The 26,403-nt window shown below is 57.2% G+C and overlaps 1 protein-coding gene across 2 annotated transcripts in view; it reads left to right on the top strand.

Annotated features, from left to right (window-relative positions):
- Nucleotides 1-234: 234 nt before the first annotated feature.
- SPNS2 (SPNS lysolipid transporter 2, sphingosine-1-phosphate) overlaps nt 235-26,403 on the top strand; it is a 37,101-nt gene continuing 10,932 nt past the window's right edge. The window contains exons 1-3 of one of the 2 annotated variants that reach the window (XM_004604955.2): nt 235-803; nt 14,297-14,362; nt 24,505-24,641. In XM_004604955.2, the coding sequence (XP_004605012.1) occupies nt 434-803; nt 14,297-14,362; nt 24,505-24,641 (573 nt within the window). In that variant the 5' untranslated portion in view covers nt 235-433. The remainder of the gene's footprint in view (nt 804-14,296; nt 14,363-24,504; nt 24,642-26,403) is intronic. The other variant, XR_008629145.1, reaches the window with a different exon arrangement.

The raw sequence follows: 26,403 nt of genomic DNA, 5'->3' as shown, positions 1-26,403 counted from the left end.
GGAGGGAGGACACTGAACTCATGCTGAGGAGCACTGCTTCAGGCACCCTCGTCTCGGCTCGGGTGCCTCCGTGGACCTCCTCTCGGGATTCTCCCGACTTCCCGCTGCCTGCGACTCAGGCGTGACTGCGCCCGCCCGCGGCAGCCCCCCTCGGGGCAGCACGTGCGGGGCGGGGCCGGGGCCACATCGCGGAGCTGATTGGACGCGGGCCTGGTGGGCGGGGCCGGGCCGCAGCTGTCAGAGCTCTGCCGCGCGACAGCGGCGCATAGGGCTGAGCAGTGGCCGCACCGCAGCGGAGTCCGAAGTGCAGCAACAACCAGTCGGGCCGGGCCGGGATGGTGCAGCGGCGGCTCCGCGGCGCGCGCACGCACTGAGTGGGCCCAAGCTGGGCCCGGCGCCCCCCGCGCCCCCCGCCGCCCCGATCCCGGCCGGCATGATGTGCCTGGAATGCGCCTCGGCGGCGGCGGGCGGCGCGGAGGAGGAGGAGGCGGACGCGGAGCGGCGGCGCCGGCGCCGGGGGGCGCAGCTCGGGGCTGGCGGTGGAGGTTGCTGCGGGACTCGGGGTGCGGGCGCCTCTGGAGTCGCGGCCGTGGACGATGAGGTGCAGACACTGTCGGGCAGCGTGAGGCGGGCTCCGTCCGGACCCCCCAGCAGCCCCAGCACCCCCAGCTGCGCAGCTACTGCCAAAGGCCCCGGCGCTCAGCAACCCAAACCCGCCAGCTTGGGCGGCGGGCGAGGGGCAGCCGCCGCCATCCTCAGCCTGGGCAACGTGCTCAATTACCTGGACAGGTACACCGTAGCAGGTGAGCGAGTGCCCCACCCAGCCCCCAGATCTAGTACCCCCTCCCTCCCCCGGACCCTCGAGGTAACCCGGGAAGCCTTTGGTCCCAGGTTCTGTGTATTCCAGCCTGCCATGGGGTCCTTCCTGGCCCTTTGCTCAGGCAAGTGATGTGCCCCTGCTCTATGGGCTCAGTGTAGGCACTCTTCCCTTCCTGGCCTGGGTTTGGGGAGTCCCCACCCCCGGAGTAGTCGGCTTGGCCTCGCCAGCCCTCGCCGTCCCCTCTCCGTTGTCCTCTTTTCCGAGTCTCCTTTGCGTGTCTCCGCGTTCTCGCCTCCGCGCCCCCTCCTGCCAGCCCCGGGTTCCCGGGCCTCTGCTTCCCTTCCCCCAGCCGCGTTCTGTCCGTCGGTCGGTGGCCCGTCAGTTCCTTCCTTCCACCCGCCTCCACTCGGCTGCGTGCGTGCGGCGAGTGCGCGCGCCCCATGCGGGTGTGCGCCGGGAAGCCGGGTGTGTGCGCGCGGGCGGGTGTGCGGCGGGGCCGTGCGAGCGTGTGAGCGCGTGGCTGACAAAGGCTCGCGGCTGCGGGGAGCAGAGGGAGGGGCGGGGCGGGTCCGCCGCGCAGGGGGACCCAGGATGCGGTTTGCAGCTGGCCCTGGCGAGAGGCCTGAAGACGCCTCCCCCTGCTCTGTTGACTCTGAGGGCCTCGGCTAGGGCGTCTAGGGCGCAGGCCACGGGGGCCGGCGAGAGCGCTCCCCTAGCTCTGCGGGCTTCTCTGGGAGCCAGCCTCGGGGATGGGATTTGGGAAAGACGGAAGAAGCCGCTGCTAGTCCCAGATTGGATACTCCTGTGCAGGTGTGTGACCTTGGACTAGTCTCACCTCCTGGCTCCTTCTCTTTACCCGTTTGTGATGTGGTCGTGACCCAGGCCTTTGGGGAAGGAGGGGGCTCTGGTTTGCCATGGAGACTTTCCCTAGTTGGAGCAGCTTTGGGTGGAAACAGGGCAGCCTTGGGAAGTGAACTGTGGCCTGGCCAGCGTAGGTGGGGGCGCCCTCCTGAAGGAGAGTCGTGGCCTGCTGGCCAAGAACTACCCAACCATAGTGTAGTAAAATCTGGACCTACATGATATAGACAGACAGATAACGGGTCTAACTGGGGGCAGATTCTCAAGACCGCTTCATGTTGGTGGGGAGAGGAGCTGACTGGCACAAACTGTCTGGCTCCCCTTCCGCAAACCTCAGTCTCCTCTGTTGAAAGGGGTTTTATGTCCAGTAAAAGGGAGGCACTCCCAGAGAGACCCCTGCACCTGCTTGCAAGGCCCTTGGGCGTTTGCTCCCGCCAGGTGTGGGGTTGGACTGGGGACCAGTGACACCAGCTATTGGGTTGAACTGTCCCCAGAAGACTTTGGGAGGCACATCCTGCAGTGCTCAGGGCTTACTCCTGGCTCTGTGCTCAGGGATCACTCCTAGTGGGACTCAGGGGGCCATATGGGGTGCGGGGGATCAAACCTGGGTCAGCTGCATTCCAGGCAAGCACCTTATCCATGGTGCTATCTTTTCTGTGCCCACTGTCCCCCCTGCCCAGCCCCCAGGAGACTCTAAATTTGGTCCCATGAGTAGGAATTCTGTGCCCTGCACAAGTTACCAACCCCTGCCATGATGCAGGGACCTGGGAGCAGAGGTGCCAACCAGAGGTGGGGAGAAGTCAACACACTTCGGGCACAGGTAGTCAGTGCAAAGTACACTTTATGTCCAGACTGGGAAACCGAAGGTCCTACACTCCTATCTTCCAGATGGCTCAGCAAGTGCACTCAAAGCTGGACTTAGCTCCCCCCAGCAGTTTCCCACCCTCTCCGCTGGGCCATGAACGTCGCTGCTGCTTCTGGCACTGTAGCACTTTCCAGCTTGTTTTTTCCGGCCCCAGATCACCCCCTCGGATTTTCTGAGGAGAAACTGACTGCCAAGGGCTGAGGGTGGCATCAGAGAGGTCTGGCATGTATCTGCCCCCCAACCCTACTGGGGGTCCCAGAGTCAGAATGTCAGCATGAAGAAGCAGCGTGGGACATTTTTGGTCTTTGGTAGGGGGAGATGGAGGCAGTGGCTCAGTGGGGTGTGGGGCAGCAGGGAGGAAGGCCCGGAAAGCCCTGTGCAAACACAGCCTGGGCCATGCATCCCTCCCAGCCTGGCCCCTGCGGGAGTTCAGGCCCCGCCCCGGCCCCTGCACACAACCTACACACACATTTCCTCTTCTGGCCTCTGGTGTAGACTCCTCCCCCTCTCCCCCAAGGTCAGTTTTTAGGAAAATTTTCTGTCACAATGGCAAGTACTATATAGCGCTGTGTCAAAGGGGAGGGGACAGGAGGAGGGTCACCAGGCTTGAGTCCACCTGTTGTTGTCTGACTCTGCTCCTGGGACACAGAAGGGACTGTGGACATTGCCCTTTAACCCCCTTCCATACTCACACCTACCAGCCCCAGAAATGCTCACGATCTGACTCTGCCTAACCCATCAAAAAGAGGAGTCAAGGGCCAAAGAGATAGTACGATTGGTAAGGTATTGGCCTTGCATATGACTGACCTGGGTTCTATCCCTGGCACCCCATATATCCCACCGAAACGCCCAGCCCCGCCAGGAGTGGGGTCCAGAAACCAATCAGAACAAACAACAGAAAATAGGTGTCATTCCCAGTTATCTTCCTTTCAGTCATTCCTGCATTTTTGGATTCATGACCAAGCCATATTTTTTTAAAATTTATTTATTTATTTATTTATTTATTTGCTTTTTGGTTCACACCTGGGAATGCACAGAATTACTCCTGGTTCATGCACTCAGAAATTACTCCTGGTGGTGCTTGGGGGACCATATGGGATGCTGGGAATCAAACCTGGGCCTGTGCTTGCAAGGCAAATGCCTTACCCACTGTACTATCACTCCAGTCCCGACTAAGCCACATTTTTAATGTATAATGTTCTAGTAGGCAAGTTTCTTAAAAAAGTAACAGAAGTAGGCGAAATGAATCAACAATATTTTATGTGATTCACTATAGTTAACATGTTTCTTTTTATTTATTCATTTGGAAAGGGGAGGGCTGCCCTGGCTACTCCAGAGTACTGCCAGGGGGGCTCCAGTACTTTGTCCATCTGTTTGGATTGAGGATTCAGTGCTCTGTTTGGCACTTGGCCCCTGCTCCAGTACAGGGGTGCAGGGGCCCACTAGGGCTCTACCAGTGATGCTTGGGGTGGGGGGGCATAAGTGCTGGGGATCAGACTTGGGCCCTCCACATGTGAAGCCTGTGCTCCAGCCCCTTGACCTACCTCTGTGGCCTTCCAACATATTTCAACACGTGATCGGTATTAAAATCTATCAAGGGAACATTTTGCCTTGTTTTCATCGGAAGCCTGACTCCTGTGTGCATTTTCCAGTGACAGCACATGTCTGTTGGCAGTAGCTGCCTTTCAGGTTCTCACCAGCCCTAGCGGCTGGGGGCCACTACAGTGGACAGTGCAGATGTCGCCTCTTTGATCCCGACTCTTCAGCTCCCAGCTGTGTGGCCCTGTGCCTTTCTCCTTTCCAGCTCCCTGGGCTGTGCGAGTGAATGAGACGTCTCGTAGCCGCTGGGGCCAGGTCAGCCTCCTTGGAGCACACCACAGATGTCAGTGGCCTTCTCGCCTCTGCTCCAGCTGTGCCCTGCACGCAGCCCTTCCATGCCGCTTTGAGACAGACCCTTTCAGGACGCCTTTGCGAACGCCTCTCTTCTCCACCAGCGCAGGTCTCTGTCCTGGGAACTCAGTAGGTTCCCCTCTGCCCAGTGTTCCCAGCGCCACCCTGCGATCTAGCTAATTAGGGTTCTCCTCCTCCCCATGAGAACCCCCGAGGGCAGCAGGCCTCAGAAGCAGGGGAGCCAGGCGCTGGCACTTGCTTTTTCTCTCTGGGCGTTGCTGCGTTTGAATGGAACTGAAGTAGAGTAGAGCCTGCCTCCAAATCCTTCACTCCGTCTTCTTCTTGTGATTGCCCACAATCACAGGGGAATGCAGGCCTGACACAGGGTCACACAGCAGGGCAGGGCAGGGCAGAGCAGGGCAAGACCCCCCAGGACAGTGCTCCCATGGCCCTCTGCTTCTGGCCTGGAATCTTGGAGACCAATGGAAGGGCAAGTCCTTGGGCTGATAAGTCTCAGCTCCGTTCTACAGAATCAGTCTGGGCTCCCCTAGGGAGTGTGGGTGCTGATCCCAAGGTCCTTAACAGGCTGGCAGGCAGGTCAGGAGGAGGGAGGCCCTCAGGCTAGGGGCCTGGGTGTTCTCCCCCCACCCCCTTCTGGTACCAGAGTTGCCTCTGCCCCTGGGCTCTCATTCTTCCATCTGTGAACAGAAGCAGAGCCCAGGGTGTAGGAGGGAGCATTTTGCTTCTGGAACCAGGCCCAGCAAGCGGGAGCCGTCCGCGCCCTCTTCACAGTTGGTGAGTGACTATTTGAGAACTGAGATCCTTCTCCAACTTCTCTGGGGCACGTTCCCTTCCTGACATTTTTTTTTTTCCTTTTAGGACCCAACCCATGGCAGATGGGGTACTAGAAATTGGGTGGAGTTGGGGGGCAGGTGAGAGGCAGAGACTGCCCTGGGGAGTCATTTTCTGTCAAAGAAGCTGTGACTGGTCTCCATGGCAACTGCTCACTAACACAAATCCAGGAGAGATGGCACACAGGGACGCAGCCAGGGAAACAGGCTGGCAGGGATGGGGTGGGGGTGGGGGAGTCCCCGAACACCTGAGCTGGCTGCAGGAGAGGACTGCCTGGTCCAGTCTGCCCAGAGCTGACAGATGAGGCAACAGAGGCCTGAGGCCTTTTGCAGGGCGGCACGGGCAGGTAGAGGCCAAGTCAAGCCCCGCGTGCCGTAGCTGTCTCTGATGGGGCCCCTGTCCCCTTAGGTGGCCCTGCATGGGCACCGCCATGTCGGTACCCGCTGCGGTCTGCAGGGTGGGGTATCCCAGGCCTGCATTCCAGAATGCTTGTCTGGCAGGACAGCACCCAGCCGTGCCGTGGGGCAGTGGGACGCCCGGGCCTTGTGACTAACCCCAGCGGCTGTTTCGGGGCCTCTTCCTCCTCGGTCCCATCCAGCCTCTCTGCCAGCACCTCCCCTGGGCTGCTGATCTGCCAGGGCCTTGGAATGTGCTGCCTCGGTCTGGGAACCAGGGCCAGGTCCTGCCCCAACCTGTGCCTTAGTTTCCCATTTTATGAGTAGGGCAGGACGGCTGCAAGGCTGCAGCTGCTCAGAGAGGAGGAGTTCCACGCTCCTTCCCAAGATAGGAGGTGGCTTCAGTCTTTGCCAGGAGGAGTCTGGGGTCAGGGAGACTTCGTGGATACTGGTCTGATCCCCAGAAACCTGGGGCTCACCTCCCTACTGGGCCCTGACCTGCTTCAGGACTCAAACTTCCCGCACCTGACTTTGCCAGACTTGCGGTGAGACCTAAAGCTGATCATGACCCTCTATGACCCTGAATCCATGACGGACCATCTTGTCCTTCTCTTTTTGTGGCCAGAATCTTGCTCTCAAGAGTAGGGGGACGCTTGGCCCCAGGAACTCAAGTGGCCCATCTCTGCCTCTCACTGTTTTCCTCCCCAGAATAAGCAGGTGTTTTGTCCAGGAGCTACAGCAGCCTGGGTCACAGTGGTGACCCTGTCACCCTTCCAGAAAGTTCTTCCCCGACACTATGGGCCAAGCCAGGCACCTAACTCCTGACTTCCAGCAGCACTCTGCTCCACGTCCATCCCTCTGCCCCCCTCACCTGCAGGGTGGCTGCCTCCCACAGCCTCCAGAAGCTGATCTGGCACCGTGTTGTGGTCCCAGCAGGTGTGGTGGGGGACCGGGGAGTCACCCCAGGCTTGCTGACTGGGGTTACAGAGTTGGGTTGATTCAAACCTGCCGGCCCCCAAGGCAAGAAAAGATATTGGTGCGTTTGGACAACCCGAGGACCAGGCTCCTGTGGCTGGGACCGGGCCTTCTCCTGCCAGGGTCCGAGCAGGGACACAATGCGCTATGGCCTTGTACCTCCCGGAAAGAAGTGGGAAAGAGGAAAAGGGGCTGCCCCTATCTGCCCTGCCCACAGCCCTGGCAGCCAGGCCTCACTCCCCCTACCCCACCCCTCACCAACGCTGGGTACAGTAGCTTCTGTCCATTCAGGAGGTCACTGTGGTGGCTGGGCCTTGTCCCATCTGCATCTAGGGCACGGGAGGTGAAGGGCTGGTTTGGCTCCCACAGTGAGGCGATTCGAACCCAGTGCAGATGTGCTTTGGCCCAGCCTCTCCCAGTGTTGGGTGCTTGCTGGAAAGGGTGCTCAGGGAACATGGTCCAGGGTAGAGCACTGATATGAGAGCAAGAAATAAGCAGGACCAGTGTGCTAGTCCAGCCCCACACTCTCCACCCCTGCTCGCACACTCCCTTGCCTGAGACCCTCATGTCCCCCGTGAGGCCTGTACTCTCAAGCTTACATTTCCTGACAGGACCCCAGGGAGCATGGAGCTTCGGGAGGCTTCGTAGCTGCAGGGACAGTTTCTGGGGTGGACGGCTGGGGCGTCTCTGGCAGCCTCGTTGATGGGGCTGTTGTTTATTGGATGAGGTGGACATCACAGGCAGGCCAGAAGTCGGTAGCTGACCCAGCCCAGCTCCTACCACCTCTGCCCCTTCCGAGCCTCCGTTCCCCCTTGGAGAAGTGGGGACGGGAATCATTAGTCCACCAGCCACAGAACCACCCAGGAGAAGGCTGAGGTTCGTGATGGGCTTGAGCTACCCTATTCTGAGGTCTCTTATCTGTCCCTGCCCTCGCCCCCCACCTGCCCCTTATCCGGGTCTGAGACCACACAGACCACACCCTCTGAGCATCCTGATAAGGGTGTGGCCTATTGTCCCTAGGCCTGGTGGTCCTGGAAGCCTCTAAGATAGGATGGGGCTGGAGGCTGGGCTGGAAAAGGAGCGGCTGTTTCAAGCCCCCAAATTGCTAAGACCAAGTCGGTTCCAGGAAAACAGGCCCCAAATGATAGAGTAGAACCGCAGGACGGAGGCTCCAGTGCTGGGCCCCACCCACTCTGGGCTCGGTTCGGCGGGTGTGGGGGAGGGGAAAGGGGGGTGTCTGTGCTCTGAGGGAGGTTTCTCCCAAGGCTGGCGGGGCTGAGGGCTTAGGTTGAGGCTGTTTCTGTCTCCACTCGGGTGCTCCTCTGTGGGGAACCTCTGTGTGGGGCTGAGGTTTTGGGACTGGGGGGTCTTCACGCACGGTTCCTGGGAGACTACCCCAAAGCTATGCTGACATGAATGACCCAGAGGTACTGCAATATTGGGGGGTGGGGATGGCCCATGTAGAGCAAATGAAATTTGAGATTCTCAAAGGCGCCTCCCAGGGATCCCTGGGGCTGCTCCTGAGGGGCTCAGCTTGCCACTGTCATCACCACTGGGGTGCCCCTGTGGGCATTCAGGGGCAGGTGGCAGAGAGTGTGAGAGCAGGGTGCCCCCTCATGGGTTCTGGGCAGCGCCGGCAGTGTCGCCTGTGGTGTCCCGGCTTGGCCATGCAGAGTGAGGCCAGCGGAGCCAGGCCCCCAGGCCCCTGTAATTACTGGGGTGGGCACCGTGGCCCAGCGCTGCAGCGGCAGGAGGGAGACTTCCAGAATGTTCCAGCTCCGAGGTCTCCACAGGGGAGACCAGTGAAAGGGACCAAGTGGCAAGGCCTCTCTCTTCAGACAACCCCCCCAGGCCCCCAGCGTTGTTTCTGTGGCTGTGCTCTTGCCCTGAGGGAAGGAGGTGCCCCCCCTGCACCCCCGGGAACGGGGACCCCCCGGGAGTCAGTGCTTTTTTTTCTCTCATTGTGGATGGGTGTGTCCTGCCCCGCTAGTTAATGGTCATTGGTACCATTTAGGAACTGTGTTGGCTGCCCACACTCTGTGCCACACACCAGGTCAGGCAATTTTCATGGATTAACTCATTTTAATCCTCACAACAACTCTATAAAGCAGAATTTAAAAGTAAGGCTTTCCAGAGGGAGCTGGCACAGAGAGGATAAGTAATTTCCCTGAGGTCACATAGTGGGGAAGATGGAAAAGCCAACATTTGAACCCAGATGGTGTGGCTCTGAAGCCAGTGCTCTCGGAGACTCACCTCAGCTGCCCACTGCTCTGAGGGAGGCAGGTGAAGGCAGGAGGGGGGGAGGGTGAAGGCTGTGCTTGCAGGGATGAGTTCGAGTACCAGTTAGCCTATCCTAGCTGATGAGGTGTGAAAATGTGTGTGTGTCTATGTGTAAGTGAGTATATGAGTGAGTGTATAGTTGTGAATGTGTGTATGAGTGTGCATGTGTGAGTATGTGTTTGTATAGATGAGCATTTGTGTGAATATGCATCTGTGTGTGTCTGTGTGAGTGTGTGAGTATGTATGTATGTGGAGGGTTATGCCCCCAAGGATTGGGCTTCCTTTGTCACTGCATCTTTGAGATGACTTTGCAATAGCAACAGGTTGGCCGGGCTGGAGAGGTGAGAAGCCAGGGGTCCTACTCCAGGACCTAGAGCTGGCCAGTTGCCCAGGGACTGCCAAGGGCCCAGACGTGAGGGAGATGAGTGCAAGTTCCCTGTGACCTCCTGGCTGGGGAGATGGGAGTGCATGAGTGTGTGTGTGTACTTGTGAGTGTGTGTATGTGTGGTTGTATACATGAGTGTGTGTGTGTGTGTGTACATTTTTGTGCATTTCTGTCCAGCTCTGGGAGTGCCTCCCTGGTTGCATGCACCTTGAACCTAGAACTGCAGAGAACATCAGGGGAACTATTGGGCCCTGAAAGAGGGAGATAGTCATCTAGTCAGGGGAGATGGACGCCCCAGAATTAGGCATGGCTGCTGTCATGGGCACAGGGGCCTGAATGTCTTAGGGCCTGCCTCTCGGTCCTCTCAGAGGGCTGTCGGGTAGATCAGCGTCCAGGTCCTGAAGTCCAGGCTTCCTTTAGGTGGTGTGGGATCCTAAGTGTTAGTGGGTGCTGGGTTTGTGAGCTGCTTCGGGTCACATTCTCAGAGCTGTCGCTGCACGTGCTAAGTGCTCGGTGCATGCCGAAACACAGGCTTCTGTCTGTCCTCAGCCATGTCACTGAAATGGAGCATTGGTTTTAAAGAACTCATAGGTGATGCTGAGGTCCAGGGGTCCAGGCTGAGCAGTTGAGGCCAGAAAGTTGTTTATTCCTTGAGTCCCCAAACCATTTCTTGGTCTCTGGAGGCAGAAAAGGGTCCACGTTGAGGCCATTATCAGGGCTGCCTCCTTGCTGTCTGGCCTGGGGAGGTTCAGGAGACGGGGACCAGCCTATATAGCTGTCCAGGAATCCAAATGTATAGGAAACTGAGGGATGAGAGGGCCTGCAGTCTTGAGCCACCAAGAGATGGTGGGTTTCCAGGAGTGATGGACAAGGACATTGTTAGGACGGGAAGGGAACTTTCTCTCTCTCTCTCTCTCTCTCTCTCTCTCTCTCTCTGTCTTTCTCTCTCTCTCTAGCTTGCTCTCTCTCTCTCTTTTTAATATTCAAATATTGCTTCTATTTTTACAAACCTTATAGGGCTGGAGCAATAGCACAGTGGGTAGGGCGTTTACCTTGCATGCAGCCAACCCGGGTTTGATTTCTCCGCCCCTCTCGGAGAGCCTGGCAAGCTACCAAGAGTATCCGCCCACACAGCAGAGCCTGGCAGGCTACCCGTGGCATACCCAATATGCCAAAAACAGTAACAAGTCTCATAATGGAGACGTTACTGGTGCCCGCTCCAGCAACTTGATGAGCAATGGGATGACAGTGACAGTGACAGCAAAATTTAACATGAGGTTGTGAATTTCCAATATCTTTTTGTTGTCATTTTATTATTATTTAATTGTATTGAATCACCAGGAGATACACAATTACAAAGCTGTTCATGACAGGTTTCTGTCATACCATGTCCCGACACCCATCCTTGGGGAAGAGAACTTTAAGAACTTCGAGAGGTGGGGCCGGAGCGATAGCACAGCGGGTAGGGCGTTTGCCTTGCATGCGGCCGACCCGGGTTCGATCCCCAGCATCCCATATGGTCCCCCAAGCACCGCCAGGAGTAATTCCTGAGTGCAAAGCCAGGAGTAACCCCTGAGCATCGCTGGGTGTGACCCAAAAAGCAAAAAAAAAAAAAAAAAAAAGAACTTCCGGAGGGAGGTGAATGAGGGTGCGCAGTGAGTAGGCTGATGTGCAGGACAGAGGAGCAAGAAGGATGCTGGGCCTGGCCAGGGATGGAGTCAGTTGGATCCCTGTGGAGCAGGAGGGACTTTGGCCTGAAACAGGGCAGTGTTGGCCTTGGGAAAGAGGGGAGCATCCAGGGGTTTGGAAGAGGTGCCCCTGGGAGGGCGGGTGAGAGGATCCAGGTGCCCCATTTAGGGTGTGCTCTTAGCTCAGAGAGGGGAGCCCAGGAACCAGATGTCGAGAAGCCGCCTGGATTGGAGGCCGGGGGCTGCCCCTGGGACAGGAGCCCCCTATGGCCTGCCCCGGGGGCTGGTGGAATAGGCTTTGCTGGGGCTGTAGGAGGCTGCTCCTGGGCGCAAGGCCCATCCTGTGACCCACCAAACCTCAGCCTCCAGGAAAGAGGCTAAAAATAAGGTTGTGGTGAAGGAGGAAGGGGGTGTGCAGGCCCAGGCCAGCCTGGAGCACAGAGGAAAAACTGAAACAACTGGCCAGCGGCTGTGACACATGCTTCCCGCCAGGCTTGTGGAGACCGCCCCCCCTACACACACACCAACCCCCGCCCCCCCCCCATGGTCCTGGTTCTTTTGGCCCAGGAGAGAGAAAACAAGCTGGAAGCTCAGAAAGGGACGGCCGGAGGGCCCACTGACCCACATGAGCTCCGGCTTCCTGCAGGGCTCTCTCTGTCCTTAGCGCTCAGGTCTTGGGCCTGTCTCTAGGGGGTGCCGGGTGGAAGCAGCCAAAGCATATGTCTTGGCGTGCGGAGGGTCCAGGAGTTCCCAGGGACCCTAGATGCACATCTGGATGTAGAGAAATGTTGCCTCCTTTACCAACTGCCATAGAGGAAGACAAGGGAGACTTCCCGGAGGCAGCAGTAAACATGGGACCTTGAAATTGTGCGAATGGGAGTGTGTCCAGTCACATAGACTATGGGCCTTGGGGAGGAAGCAAGGGTGTTGTGATTTTCTCGGGACAACATTTTATCTGTCGCCCCCCAAACCCCAGCCCGAGTGTGACTGTTACCTGTGTGTGGAAGGGGACCTGCTGTGTAGATCAAATGGGAGTGTTATCTACTGTCTCCTGACTCCCCATCTTTCTCCTACCCACTTTCTAAATAGTGACCTTCCTGGATTCTGGAGATGACTGGCCATAGCCCTGGCTTCAGGGACCACACGGACACACCCCACTGACTTCCTTCCTCACTGTGGGCTGGGAACATGTGCCACTTGGAGGCAGTGAGGCAGGAGACAGCTTTGGTTCGGACAGTGCGCCTGGTTTTACATCTCACCTCTGATGCCTGTGTTCTATGTGACCAGTTATCTTGGGGCCCTGGTTTCCTCATCTTTGAAATGGGCACGAGAGTAATTCCAGCCTGTGTGGAACAGACCCTGGGAGCTAGCCGGGTTTTAGCTCTGGGCCATAGCACGCCTGAGTTCGTAGTCATGTTCCTAGGTGTCTCTCCGGTGGGACTAACTCCTCCTAGTTGACAGTGCTGAAACAAGGAGAGACAAGCAGAGAGTCTAGCTTATGCAGGAGGTGGGAGGTCTCCCCAGAGGAGGGGGCATCTGAACTCGTCTTGAAAGAGTGGTAGGACTTAGCACCCCGATCAAAGAGAGGTGCCAGGGAGAAAAAAGGAAATGTGTGCAGTTGTGGGGGAGGGGCATGAGTAGTATGGGGGGCACTGGAACGTGTGCTGGAGGGATGGTGTTCAGAGACATGTGGCTAGAGATGGGGGCCAGGGCCAAATATGCAGCCTCAAGGCCTAGTAAGGGCCTGAGCCCTCCCCTGAATAGTGGAGGCACAGGGCCAGAAGGGGCACAGAAGCCTCAGCCCACGGTGGGGAAGGGCAGTGGGGCTGGGAAGGACCATGAGTGACCAACTGGGCCACCTGCACGTCTAGAGGGAGGTCTGGCCCCAGATGCCAGGTGGGCGTACCTCGGAGGGCCCACTTGGTGACCTCCTCATCTGCCAGCCCAGGATGGATCCCTGGCTTCTGCCTCCATGGGAAGGCTCGGCCCGCCTAGGTTATTAAGTCATTAACTGGGCCGCACACAGCCTCTTCATTACGGGTAATTATGGTGAATCCTCTCTGGGCATCAACGAGGGGAGCCAGCTTCTCCGGCTGTCAGGCTGCTGGGACACCAGCCCTGCCTGATCCTGCACCCCAACAGTGGTTCCCCATCTCAGGCTATCCCAGGAGGAGCCGTGAGATACCCAGGTCCCCCTCCTGTGGCCCCAGCCCCAGCCCAGATGGGACTGTGTTCACTTGGATGTGCCACGTTTGCCTTGTGCGCTTTGGAGCACGTGGCTTAACTTGCTGTGCCTCAGTCTTCCTATCTGCCCAGCGGGCTGGAGGATGGGTGCTCTAAAGCTGCATGAGGTCTGCTTGGGGAGACACTGATGCCCAGAGGGCCCTGCCATCACCCTGTTAACTGCTTGCTGCAGCCCCCAAGGCTGTGCAGGCCCCTGCCTCTGTACCCTGTCTCCCCACCTAGGCCTGTCGCCTCCTCCTTTCCCCCACTCTTAGAGCCAAGGTTGGTGAAACGGTCAGGGGGCTCCTGCCTGCCTGTGGCCTCAAAGATAAGCAGAGTGTTGGGGGGGCGGGGGGAGTACTGCGCGTGCTTCCTCATAAGCCTGGTATAGAGCACCAGGCTGTGAGGGGGCCCCTCCAGTCTGTTTCCAGAGCAGAACCCTCAGGGGAGGAGCACGGTGGCTGGGACTCGAGGGGCAGCAGGCTGGCTCATCAGGGGGCTCAGTCCCCTTCTCCTGGCTCCCAGCCTGCCTCTCTCTGCATCTCAACTCCTGTGGCCACAAGCTGGGGATCCAGGAGGCTAGAAGTTGGGCATGCGTGTCTGGGAGGGTGCGTGGGTCTGTGCATGCGAGTGGGGGTGCCCGCCATGCTCCTCTGCTCTCTCCGTCCTCAGAGGCAGAGCTGCTGCTCCCTGGGTCTCCCCTGAGGGCAGGACCACATCTGGGACCAGGCCTCAGAGGGGCGAGAGGTCCGGATTGGCAGAGGGGATGGCAGCGGAGTGGCATTGGAGGAGTGTTAAGCCGTGCCGGGTGGATGAGAGGCCCTGGATTCCTCCATCAGAATGTCCTGGCGTCCAGGATGCTCATAGAGACCCGGGCACAGGATGTAAATATGGCCCGTAAAGTCCCGATGGCCAGGCGAAGCTGGGAGGGCTGTGTGTGTCTTTCGGTGGGCTCTTGCTCAGCCCCAGGAGAGGGATGGCTGGACCGGAAGCCAGCAGTGGCTGGGGATTCGGGGTGCCCAGGTGGCTGCATCACTGGTAAGCCCTCTCTGTCTCCCCTCCCAGGCGTCCTTCTGGACATCCAGCAGCACTTCGGGGTGAAGGACCGAGGCGCCGGCTTGCTGCAGTCAGGTGAGACCTCCCGTCGCCAGCATCCTCTCCCTGGCAGCTCATTTCTCTAGGAGCCTCTTCCCTGTCCCCCACTCTCTGGGCCGGGCATCGAAACCCACTGCTGGGTCGGAGACAGTACAGGGGTTAAGGCACTTATTTTATATGCAGATGACCCCCACTTTGATCCCCGGAACCACATATGGCCCCTTGATCACTACCTGGAATGACCCCTGAGTCAGAAGTCAGCCCTGAACGTCTCTGGATGTGACCCGACACCCCGCCCCCAAACCCACTGCTGCCTCACTGGGCCTCGCTCCTCCAGGTCTCAGCTTATTTTCTTCTAAAACAAATTTACCTGTGGGGATGGAGGGATTCTGGGCATGTCTGAGGGGTCCTGGACCTCCAGGAGCCTCAATCAGTGGTCCGGGGTCCATCTTGCAGTTGGTGAAGGGAATAGCCTGGGCCAGGAAGAAGGGTGATGCAAACAAAGTCTTGGGGACCCTGTTGTCTCCTGTCCACCCCAAGATTCCATTGCTGCACCCTGGAGGCCTCTCTTAGCTCTCAGAGCAGGACATCGCCCCATGTCAGCCCGGAGCAGGTCCAGAACTCAGGGCCAGGACTGAGAACCGAGTGTGGGGTATAGAGTGGGACCCGTGGTCAGTCGCTCCGGAGGGGCAGGCTCGAGTGCCTCTGGGCCAGAACGGGGTGGCAGGAGAGCACTCTCCCCAGCCAGGCCCCTGCCCCGGGCACCCTGACTCCTTGTCCTGTCCTCCTTGACCATTGACCCCTGGCCTTGGCCCTCTTGGCTGTGCCCTTAGTCGGATGCTCAGTTTCAGTCAGAGGCAGAGCCAATGCTGCACTCTCGGCCCCCACCTTGCTTTGTGGTGGTCTTTCTTGGGCTCAGCAAGGCCATCGAAGTATGGGAGAAAGCCCACGGTCGGCATTGCAGACAGTGAACCTGGCCCTGCCCCCCACTCCCCTCATTCTGCTCTCCTGGGAGAGGGGGAGGAGCAAGCTGGCTCTGTCCAGGAACCTGCCTGACCTGTGCGGGTGGCATTCCAGCGTACAGCCTGCCTGCGAGGCTCGAGGCTCGTACCTGCCCCTGGCCCTTCACCAGGCCCAGCTGCGGCCTCACTTCCCACCTCGGTTGGCTCAGAGGGGGTGTGAGAGCCCCAGGGCTGAGTCCTGGTCAATGAGAGCTGCCAGCAAGGACAGGAGCCAGGCTGTGGCCCAGCGCCTTCTGAGAGTGTCCAGACCCCTGCATCCCCCCCAGAGCACGAACGCCCCTCTAGCTCTCCCCTCCTCAGAGGCCTCCTGGGCTGGGCCCGAGCAGTCAGCCTGCCCCCACGCCCCAGGCCTCTCCGGCCTTCTGGACTCTGCACCCACAGTGGCTGCACTTACAGCCAGAGCAGAGCTGAACACAGATGGACGATGGGAGGGGGGCGGCTGTGCGAAGGGCAGGAGGGAGCCAGTGGCCCAGCCCCCACTCCACAGGGACCCAAGGGACATCAGCCCTTCCTGCCAACTGGCCCAGGGAGTGCGGCTCTGCAGCCCCTCCTTCTCCCCATCCAGTGAGCGCACTACGGGCTAGGCCAGGCCAGCGACTCCCAGGGATGCTGCAGCTCCTTGCTCAGTCACCCCCTGGGCAGCCTTCATGGCTAGGAAAGACCCCTGCAATGTCTCAGCCGTCCTGTTTGATACTGCCCCCTCCACTCCCCCGCGGCCCCTCCAACTTCACTGTCCGGGTGAGGAGACAGAGGGCAGAGGGGCAAGGGGGCAGCCTAGCCTTCTGGAAAGTGCATGGCCTGGACACCCTGTAGATGCCGGTGCTGATGCTGGTCCCAGAGCTGGGAGGCTGCGGCTGGCACTCGCCGCACAGGGGCTTCTCGCCCGGGTACCTGTTCCTAGTGCTCGAAGACCACCCCCGCTCTTCGCCTCTCGTGGCCTCTCAGCATGGCTGGCTCAGCTCTGCAGCACAGCATCCTGGCCCCTTCGGCCAGATGAGCCAACCAGCCAGCAGAGTTCGGCCAGGATGTGACTCAGTGGGCAACCAGGCAAATCACCTAATTGGCCTGGGCCCCAGGCACCTGTCTCTTCCCCAAGCCCCGATAAGGTCTAAGCCGGGTGGAGGGCGCCAGCCAGGTGTTGGTGCTTGCCCAGATCAAAGGGCCAGGGCTGAGAGCCCGGTTGCCTGCTTATTTGCGGGCACCAGGGGCGGTGGGCTGGGAGACAGGGTGGGGGGTGGCTGAGGGTTGGGCCTGGGCCTGCCCTGCTCTTTCCTCTTAGGACCAGAACATGAAGCTGGGGGAGAGAGAGCTTTCAGAAGTCCCTTGCAGACTGCTGGGCTCCCAGCTGGACTCTGAGAGGCCTGACCTTGCCCGCTGAGAGCCCAGAGCAGTTTACAGGTCCAGGGGAATCAGGAACCCTGTAGCCTGCACCTCAGTGGACAGCCATCGCTGACCCCACTGCTAGTTTGTCTCTGTCTGGGCCCCACCAGGCTCCTTCCACCTGCAGGAACAGAGGCTGTCGCCTTCCCAGCCTGGCGGGAGGTAGGGGGCCGAGTGCAGCTCTTGTGTCCCTCATCCTGTCTGGTGGCAGGTGGAGATGATCTCCCCAAAGAGGGGGCATTTGGATGGGATTTCAAAAGGGTGAGTTAGAGTTTGATGGGGGGAAGGGAGTTAGATAGAAGTTGCCCTTCCCCCTCTTACTGGATAAAATGTGCCATGAAAGGACTTAAATTATATAGCTGAGCATGAAAGCTCAAGCTTGCAGGGTAATTTCCAGGTGCCAGAAGCAAAGAGTTGAACTAAGCACCTGCATCAGGAGCTGATAGTGAAACCAAGCGGTTCAATGTTCCAGGACCGGTATATGTCTTAGAAGTTTGCCACAGAGGTTTTTGGCAAGGCAGAGGATATACCCTGTGGTGCTCTAGGGACCCTGTGTGGCTGGGGCTGGAATCTGGGGATCCTGTCTGCAAATCACGTACTCCAGCCCTTTGAGCCATCTCCCTGGCCCTCACTATCATGTTTTTAATGTAAACAGTTTTTTTTAAAATCGTGAAAAAATTGTAAACACATAGCAAGTGGAGCAAGACTAGTACAACAGCTTTTCATGTAGCTGCCGCCCACATTTATCAAAACATCAGTCATGCGGTCCGGGTTCCAGGTGCGAAGGATTCTTTGCTCCCAGGACTGGGCAGAGCGGGCCGGGTTCTAGTGTCATGTGGATGATTCATTCCTGCCCGGATCCAGGATGAGCTCCTACTTCTAAACTCTGTGCCCCAGACTGGAGGCCAGTCAGTGTTGGGGGCAGAATTTATTAATGGACTCTCTTTCCTGGCTTTATGCAGGTAGCCTGTTCAGGTTCCTCTTCTATCCAGGCAACATCCCCCCCACACACACACACACCCCAGTTCTTCCGTAGGAGGTCTTTGTCTTCAGGTACCCCAGCAGCAGCAAGTCGAAAACTGCTCCTTGGGCAAACCTTCTTTTTTTTTTTTTTTTTTGCTGTTTTGTGTCATACCCGGCAATGCACAGGGGTCATTCCTGGCTCATGCACTCAGGAATTACCCTTGGCGGTGCTCAGGGGACTATATGGGATGCTGGGATTCGAACCCGGGTCGGCTGCGTGCAAGGCAAACACCCTACCCGCTGTGCTATCACTCCAGCCCCAAACCTTCTTGACCCAGAGCCTGCACAGGACACAGGGGACAGTTCCCACTGAAGACAGGGTCATACTCGTAAGCAGCCGCAGCACTAGGAAGCCTGCCCGGAGAGCTCCAGGGAATAGACCCGTCTTAAAGGGATTAGCATCAGTCATACTTAATTTCCAAAGCTCTGCAGGAAAGGGTGGGACTAAGGAGACAGGAAGAGCAGAGTATTCGAAAAATAACAGATGGCTCAGGGCCTAGAGTGCATGGTCTGTATGCAGAGTCCCTATGCTCCCTGAGCCAGGAGTAGCCCTAGAGCACCGCTGAGTACGGCCCCACAACCAAGCCCAAATAAGTGCTAAAGGCAAAATGCCCCCAAAACAAAACAGAGAAGAAAGACATAAGTTCCAAATTCAAGAAGCGAAAAGCAAGTGTTAAGAATTCCCAGTGTAATTTTGGATGAGCTTAATTGGACTGGACCCTGTGGAAGAGAAGAGAAGCAAACTAGAAGATGGATTAGGGCAATGAGCTGGAATGCAGCTCAGGGGATGGCAGGGGGAGTGCAGGCGGGGGTCCCACAGCTGGGTGCAGGTGCAGAGAGAGGAGGAAGGGCTGGAAGCAGGCAGGGCTGCCTGGAGAGGGCAGCGGCTCGGCCCCGGGCCCGGGCAGCTGGAGGCCTCTGGAGCAGGCAAGCCCTTAGTCGGAACAGAGAGTGAGAATGAATGAAGCTCAGGGCTGGGGTTCCTGGGATCACGAGGAAGGGGGCTGCTGGGGAGCAGGAGGAGAACAGAGGAAGAGCCAGCTCAGACCGAAACCAGACAGCGCCTTTGCTTTGGGCCAAATGGCTTTCTGACCTCCGCCAGCCTGGCAATAGCCTCCTACTTGGCCAAGTCTGGGGTTCTAATGGCCTCCCTGTCAGACTTCCTGAGGCTCACGGAGCCCACCCATGGCTCCTCCTCTGAGCGGGGCCTGAAGGAGGACCCGAAGGAGGTCTGCGGGAAGTTAGTCAGAGTGGGGGCTCCCAGGCACTTAGGGGACCTGTCTTGCTTTTCGCACATCATCTGTGCCACCTGGATTGCCATCCTCACCCTGGGGCAGGGAGGGCACTCAGACAGCGCCGGAGTAGCCCCTTAGCCATAGGATGTGAGGCATGGCTGGTCTCCCAATAACAGTCTCCCAGATCTGGATTTCAAAAATGCAGCTTTAGGTGGGCCTGGGCCAGGGTGGGACCACAGTGTGGGAGTCCAGAGCCCCCGGCTCATACTTCACCACCCCTGCTCCAGAAATACCCTAGAATCTCAGCAGAAGAGGCCCTCCAGGCAGTGGCATCCTGGGGACACAGACTCCTCAGTGGGGTTGTTCTGATTTTTTTTTTTTTTGGCTTTTTGGGTATACCCAGTGATGCTCAGAGGTTACTCCCGGCTCTGCACTCAGGAATCACTCCTGGCGGTGCTCAGGGGACCATATGGGATGCTGGGAATTGAACCCGGGTCAGCCGTGTGCAAGGCTATCGCTCCAGCCCCCAAGGGGATTGTTCTGGAAGCTTATGGGTGCTTCTCTGTGGTCCAGCACTCAAAGCCTGAACACGTGAGAAGGGCTGTGCTGTCAGATGAACTCTCAGCCTGGCACGGAGGGCGTTTTGCTGCCCTGCCGAGGTGGGGGTGAGCCTGGCCCTCAGCACCCACCCTGCCCTCTCACCATTGTCCCAGGCTGTGGGCGCAGCCCACGTGAACCCAGTGAGGGATCCCCACTCTCAGCCACAGGATGTCCTCGTGCAGAGCTGCTGGGAAGGCCACCCCTAAATTAGGGGCGGGACAGCCTGTTGGCCCAGAAAGCTCCCCTCCTGCAAACAAAGACCGTGCAGGGGGGCAGGGCGGGCCAGGGAAGCTTCCAGCAGGCCTGCTGTTATTCCCAGCAGAGCGGCCTGCTGACCCCATCAGCTTCTCACTCCCCATCTGGGGCAAGGGGCACATGTCCAGGCCCGCCTGTGCTGCCTGTTCTACTAGGGACATTCTCCCCATTCCTCCCCTGACGGGACACAGGCCACCCCGCGGGTCAGGGGAGGGCCTCTCTTGTCGGGTCTGAGCCCAGGGGAGGGCAGAGATGAGTTCCTGAGCCCCCCTCCCACCCGGGATGCCCTTATCCCCAGTGAGGGACGTTGAGGTCTGGGTGTCCCCGCCTGTACCATCTCTGGCATGTTTCTCTGGCCCTCAGTGGTCCCAGCTGTGCCATGGACATGGTGGATCCTTGGGGCCCCTCAGCTGCTGAGACCTGGGGGTGAGATAGGGATGGGGGTACTAGGGACAGGGTGTGCCCGGATGCCTCTCCTGTCCCATTGAGCCAGCAGGAAGCCAGGGAAGCCAAGCCGGGAGGCACTGCCTTCTTGCCTTGTTGCAGGCAGGACTGGGGATGGGTCTGGGACCGCCCAGGCCTGGCACACCCCCTCAGCACCCCTTCCTCCCTCGGCCAGTGAGGGTTCCAGTGTTCCCTTTAAAGGGAGGACGGTAGAGCTCTCCACCTCTAACTCTAAGCTGAACTTCTTAGTGCCTTTCCTCTCGCCTCGCCTCCGGCTCACCCTCCTGAAGCTCATACCCTCGGAAACTCCTCAGGCGCGGGGATCATCCACTGGATCTTCCCCCTTCCCTCTCTGATGGTCTGTGATGTGAGTCAGAACACAGATTCTGGAGTCAGACAAATTGGGGCTTAAATTCTGCTGCCGCCACACAAACCGTGTGACATGATTTCAGCTACTCTCCTCCTCCGTCAGATGGAGATAAGAGGGAGCATCGGATGAGATCATCTGAGCTTAGGTCAGGGCATGTCCCGGGGGCCTGACCGTCCTAGCTGCTCCATAAGTGCTACCTGTGGGGGTCCCCAGCGGAAAGCAAAGGGCCTTGTTAATTATTACACAGTATTGCTTATAAGATTCATAATTTGTATTTGAGTGCCTAAACGTGTGTTCCAGTGTTCTCATCAGGGCGGACTCTCAAAGAACGCCTCTGGACTCCCTGCCTCATGAACCCTCCTCTTCATCGTGCAGCATATGGCCCTCTCCTGCTGCCATTTTAGCCCCCAGTGTTAACTTTTTCGTTTGTTTTAAGGGCACACCTGGTGCTGTTCAGGTGCTATTTCTGCTGTGTTGTGTGGGGGTTATTCTTGGTGGTGCTCGAGGAACCATGTGGTGCCAGGTATTAAACCTGGCCCTCTGGCATGCAAAACCCACCCCTCCATCCTGATCTGTCTTAGCTCTTTATTTATTCATTCATTCTTCATTCCTTTTTTGGCCCCAAAGAGTGCTCAAGAGGGTTGGGGGCTCCACCTGGGGGATTCTCAGTCAGCCAGGCCAGTGGCTCAATGTGAGAGTCCTGCAGTTCCAGGGACCACCCTGGGCCTCTCCAGTGACACTCAGAGGCCTTTAGGCCAGAAGGAGCTTAGTAGCTCCCAAGGCTGCATCAGATGATGCTCAGGGGACCATGTGGTGCCGGAGATCAACCTGGGACAGGCTGCATGCGAGGCAACACCCCTGTACTGCTTCTCTGGCTCTCCAATCCTCCCTTGTGGCCGGGAGCCCACGCGTGGGTCATGCCCCCTGGCTGGGCCCTAACCATGCCCCCCCAACTCTTTCAGCTCACTCTCCACCCTGCCCAGCCAGCACCCGGGAGCAATTCCTCCTCCGTGCTCCTAACGTGTGCCAGCCCCGAGGCTCCCGAGCTGATCCCAGGCCACCTCGGGAAACAGGCCCAGCAGGAAAAATTATTTTTTCTGTATAAGAGGAAATAATTTCTGCCTTGACTAATCTAAGCAAGGGCCCGTGAGGACGGGGGCGGCCCACTCGGGGCAGGGTGCGGTCCTGAGCACCTCACCGGCATTATCTCACCCAGGGCTGGGAGCAACTCACCGGGGAGTCGCTATTTTTATCTTCCTTTTACAGATGAGGAAGTTGCTGTGTGTGGCAGCTGGCCCAGACCCGCCCCGAGAGTCGATTGTTACATTTTCAGGAATTGTGTGAGCTAGTTGTTAAACGCCACCTCTGTGGAACATGAAATGATATAAATTTACAGCTTACATTGGAAACAAAAATACACGCTCACAATCCCTCACTTCCTCATCACTTCATTACTGTTCCCCGTTGGCTCTGTGCTAAGGTGGTTCGCGGTGGAGACGTGCCCGCCTGCGCCCAGGCTTCATGGGTGGCACTGTGAGTGGGGTAGGGAGAACTTGGGTGCGGTGGGAGCACATCCACCAGGAGAACTGACAGACTCAACTCCCACCTCGGGGCTTCCTGTCCCTTTTTCGGGGAGCCACGTGCTGCAGCAGGCAGGCAGCACCCTGCTGGGCTGAAGGCCAGAGAGGTTGAGTGCATGAGGAGGGCACAGGGCTGAGTCCGTCCCACCCAGCATCACCTCTCTGCTGCCCCTGTCCCGCGGCGTGGGGGTGAACAGGGTCCCCCCCCACCCACAGGCCCGCTCACCATCGCCATCACACACCTCCAGCCCAGCCCACCCCTGCCGTCCCTCCAGCCTCTCTTCCCTCCCTCCCTCCCTTTCTCCATCCCTCCCTCCCTCCCTCTGTCTCTCTCTCTCTCTCTCTCCCTCTCCTTTCAGGAGGCAGCTGAGCCCTTCCACACACAGCCTGGCGGGCAGAGGCCAGCCAGCGGGTCACCTGGCCTGTCCAGCCCTGGCCTTTGTCTGGCCATCTGCCTGTCAGCTGTGACACTGTGCTCCGGCGGGAGAAGCTGGATGCTTTGCTGAGAGGCCCTGAGCCTGCCCTGCCTGGCTGGGCCTCCAAGGCCCTGTGTCAGGCAGTGGTGCCCTCCGGAGACCTGATTCTGCCCTGGCCTGGAAGAATCGACAAGTCGAGTCACCTTTGCAACTCATCCTCCTGTTGTTTTTGTTTTTTTTTTCCTCACTCATGGGAGCCACAGTCCTCATAGTGGCCGCCGACTGAGCCTGCGTCACCCTCCCCCTCTATTCCTGTCACTGGGCCTCAATGGCTTGTTCTCAGATATGCTGCCCCAGGCCCTTTGCACTGGCTGGTCTTGCCTCTCAGTACTGCAGGGTTTGATTCCTTACCTGCTCCCCTTCAACGTCATCCCCTGACCCTTCTGTTTAAAATTAGGACCATTTGATCTCTTCATAGGGCGACTTCCTGTCTCTGGTTTCCGCCTGCCTTAGTATGCATCATCCTCTGACATGCTATGTACTTTGTCTTCTATTTCCTTGTCTGTGTCACCTCATTGGAATGAAATCTCTAAGAGGGCAGGAATTTTCACTTGCTGAAAGGGTGGATGAATGGATGCGTGAATCAATGACCCCAACAGCAGCAGTGTTCCCCAAGGCCAACTGAGCCTCTGCAGCCTCCTCAGAACGAGTCTCAGTGTGTGAGGGGGGCTTGACCCAGCTCTGCCCTGACTTGCTGTGTGGCCTGGGGAGGGTTCCTTCCCCCTCTAGGCCTCTCTTGCAAGATCCTCTTTTAAGACACAGGTGTGAGGGGGTGGGATTTGGGCCACGCTCTGCAGTGATAAGGGCTTATGCCTGGCTCTGTGCTCAGGGATCACTTCTGGTGGTGCTCAGGGCTGAACCGGGATCGGCTGTGAGCAGGGCAAGCGCCTCGCCCCCTGAACTCTCTGCCCTCTTTCACGAATATTGCAAGGAGAGTCGGGAGGTAAAGCACTGGCTCTAGGGTCAGGTCAACAGGGGTCAGCTTCCTACTGGGATTCTGCCTTCCAGTGGGACCCTGGGAAGTCTCTTCTCTCTGAGTTTGTCTTTCCATTGTGTGGGGGGGGGGGTGAGGGGGGTGAGAGTCTATCCATGGTGCCCTGTGGCAGCCCCTAGCAAGGCTCCTGGCACAGCGGAAGCATTTATCTTTTGGTTGGTTTGTTTGGGGCTCACACCCAGTGAACTCCCCGCAAGGCGCTCAGGGTTCTCTCCCAATTGTACTCAAACTCTTTTTTTTTTTTTTTTTTTTGGTTTTTGGGTCACACCCAGCAATGCACAGGGGTTACTCCTGGCTCTTCACTCAGGAATTACCCCTGGCAGTGCTCAGGGGACCATATAGGATGCTGGGATTAGAACCCGGGTCGGCCGCGTGCAAGGCAAACGCCCTACCCGCTGTGCTATCGCTCCAGCCCCTGTACTCAAACTCTTAAACCCAGCTTTCTGCACCTAAAGCAAACTCTCCAGCCCACAGAGCTAGCTTTGCCTGAATGTCCGGCCTGTCATCCCCTCTCTGCTGCCCAGATTCTGCCCAAAGCCCCCTGTCCTGGCTTTCTGTAATAATTTAATTTTTTTTACTTTTTTCAGAAGTACCCAAAGGGGTCTCCCCAAACCAGGCTATCTGTGGATAAGCACTAAGTGGGCCTGGTGGGGCACCCTCACTCAGACGCGCTTCCTTGCCTCCCCTGGGCCCAGACTGATTGAGGCTACACCTCAGACCCTGGGCTCCGTCTCACCTGGTCTCCAGTGGGGACAAGAAGGGCAGGCGGACTCCCCCTCACACTCTGCTCTCCCCACAGTGTTCATCTGCAGCTTCATGGTGGCTGCCCCCATCTTTGGCTACCTGGGGGACCGGTTCAACAGGAAGGTCATCCTGAGCTGCGGCATCTTCTTCTGGTCGGCCGTCACCTTTTCCAGCTCCTTCATCCCCCAACAGGTGAGGCCTGTGGGGACTCCTGCCCAGAGACCCTTCCCATCCCATGTGGTTTTTACTGCTTCTGGTGGGTGATTAGTCTGGGGGGAGTTCCACTCCCTTGATTCAAACCCCAGTGTCTTCGGGTACAGTGGGATGCATAATGCTTGAGTGTTTATTTCTTTATTTTGGTTTTGAGACCACCCCCTGTGGTACTCAGAGCTTACTCCTGGCTCTATGCTCAGAGGTCTCTCCTGGGGTGCTCAGGAGACCATCTGGGATGCTGGGAATCAAAGCCAAGGCAAGTACAGTACATGCTGTACTATGGCACCAGCCCCTTTGGGTGCTTTTACAAATAAACCCAGCGGTTTGGGTTGTGCCCGCCTGTACTAAAGGGCTCAAAAGTACTGGCTTCAAAATCCTATGCTAAAGGATTCAAAATCAACTGCGTAATCCCAGGGGTTTCCGGCAGCACTAATACATCTTGCAATGCTTGGGCAAAAAGGGGTTCAAGAAAAAAGTTAAATAGTCCTTCTCTAGAAAAACTCAACCTCACTGAGTGTTGGGCTCCTCCCGTTCATCTTTAAAATGAGATGATATGGGGCCAGCCTGCCTGAATGTGCCTGATTTGATCACCAGCATTTTATATATATGCGATAGCACAGTGGGTAGGGCGTTTGCCTTGCATGTGGCTGAACCGGGTTTGATTTCTCCGTCCCTCTTGGAGAGCCTGGCAAGCTACTGAGAGTATCCTGCCCACACAGCAGAGCCTGGCAAGCTCCCCATGGCATATTGGATATGCCAAAAACAGTAGCAACAAGTCTCACAATGGAGACATTACTGGTGCCCACTCAAGCAAATCGATGAACAACGGGACAACAGTGCTACAATTATATATATTATAATATGTATCATATATTATAATATATAATTATATATAATTATAATTATATATAATATATTATATATGTATACATACATATATAATATATATATTATATGGCACCCACCCCACAAAAATGGGATAATATTTTTTAGCTTAAAGGTTTAGTGTGATAACTACCTGAGCTAAGGACACCCAGGCCCTGGAACCTGCAGATGCCCCACAAAAGGTGACTTTGGTTCTTTCTTCTGAAGACCAGATAATTGCTTTGTGAAATAGTAAGCTGCCATGATCAGAGATGTTCAAGCAAAGGTCTCTAATCCTCATGAGATAGATGTGTTGCTGACACCTAATAGTCTCTCCTGACAGTAGAAAACCAATGTGTTGCACTCTTTGAGAATTGAGAATCTAATATAAAAAATTAATTAATTAAAGGATGAATATATTTACAGATATAAATGCAAACTATTTTCCAACTCAAGACAAGACAAAAACCCTGATGTTTGGGTGGGTCAGAAAGGAAACAGGCCCTAAGGCCAGGACCACCCAATCCTGCTTAAAGGGTGAACAAAAGTAACAAAGGGTCTGGACTGTCCTGCCTTTGGAGAATTCCTAACAGGGAGCTCTGCATTAATACCCCGCCTAGATAAGGAAGCGCTGGCCAGTGGACGTCTCACTGAAACCTCTACAGAGCATTAAACACATACTGAAGGAAGTTAACTCAAAAACAAGGTCAATCTCAGCAACAAGTTCTACAATCCACTGGATTATACAAGCTTCAAGAACAATTTTTTTTAGGGGGAGGGCAGTGAGGGCCACATCCATCAGTGCTCAGGGCTTATTTCTGGTTCTGCCCTCAGGGATCACCCCAGGGGGCTTAGTGAGTAATACGAGATGTCGGGA

This window comes from Sorex araneus, chromosome 3 (genome assembly GCF_027595985.1).
Source record: "Sorex araneus isolate mSorAra2 chromosome 3, mSorAra2.pri, whole genome shotgun sequence".
Classification (NCBI taxonomy): domain Eukaryota; kingdom Metazoa; phylum Chordata; class Mammalia; order Eulipotyphla; family Soricidae; genus Sorex; species Sorex araneus.
The sequence above is the reverse complement of the archived record's forward strand: the minus strand, read 5'-3'. Positions and strand labels throughout refer to the sequence as shown.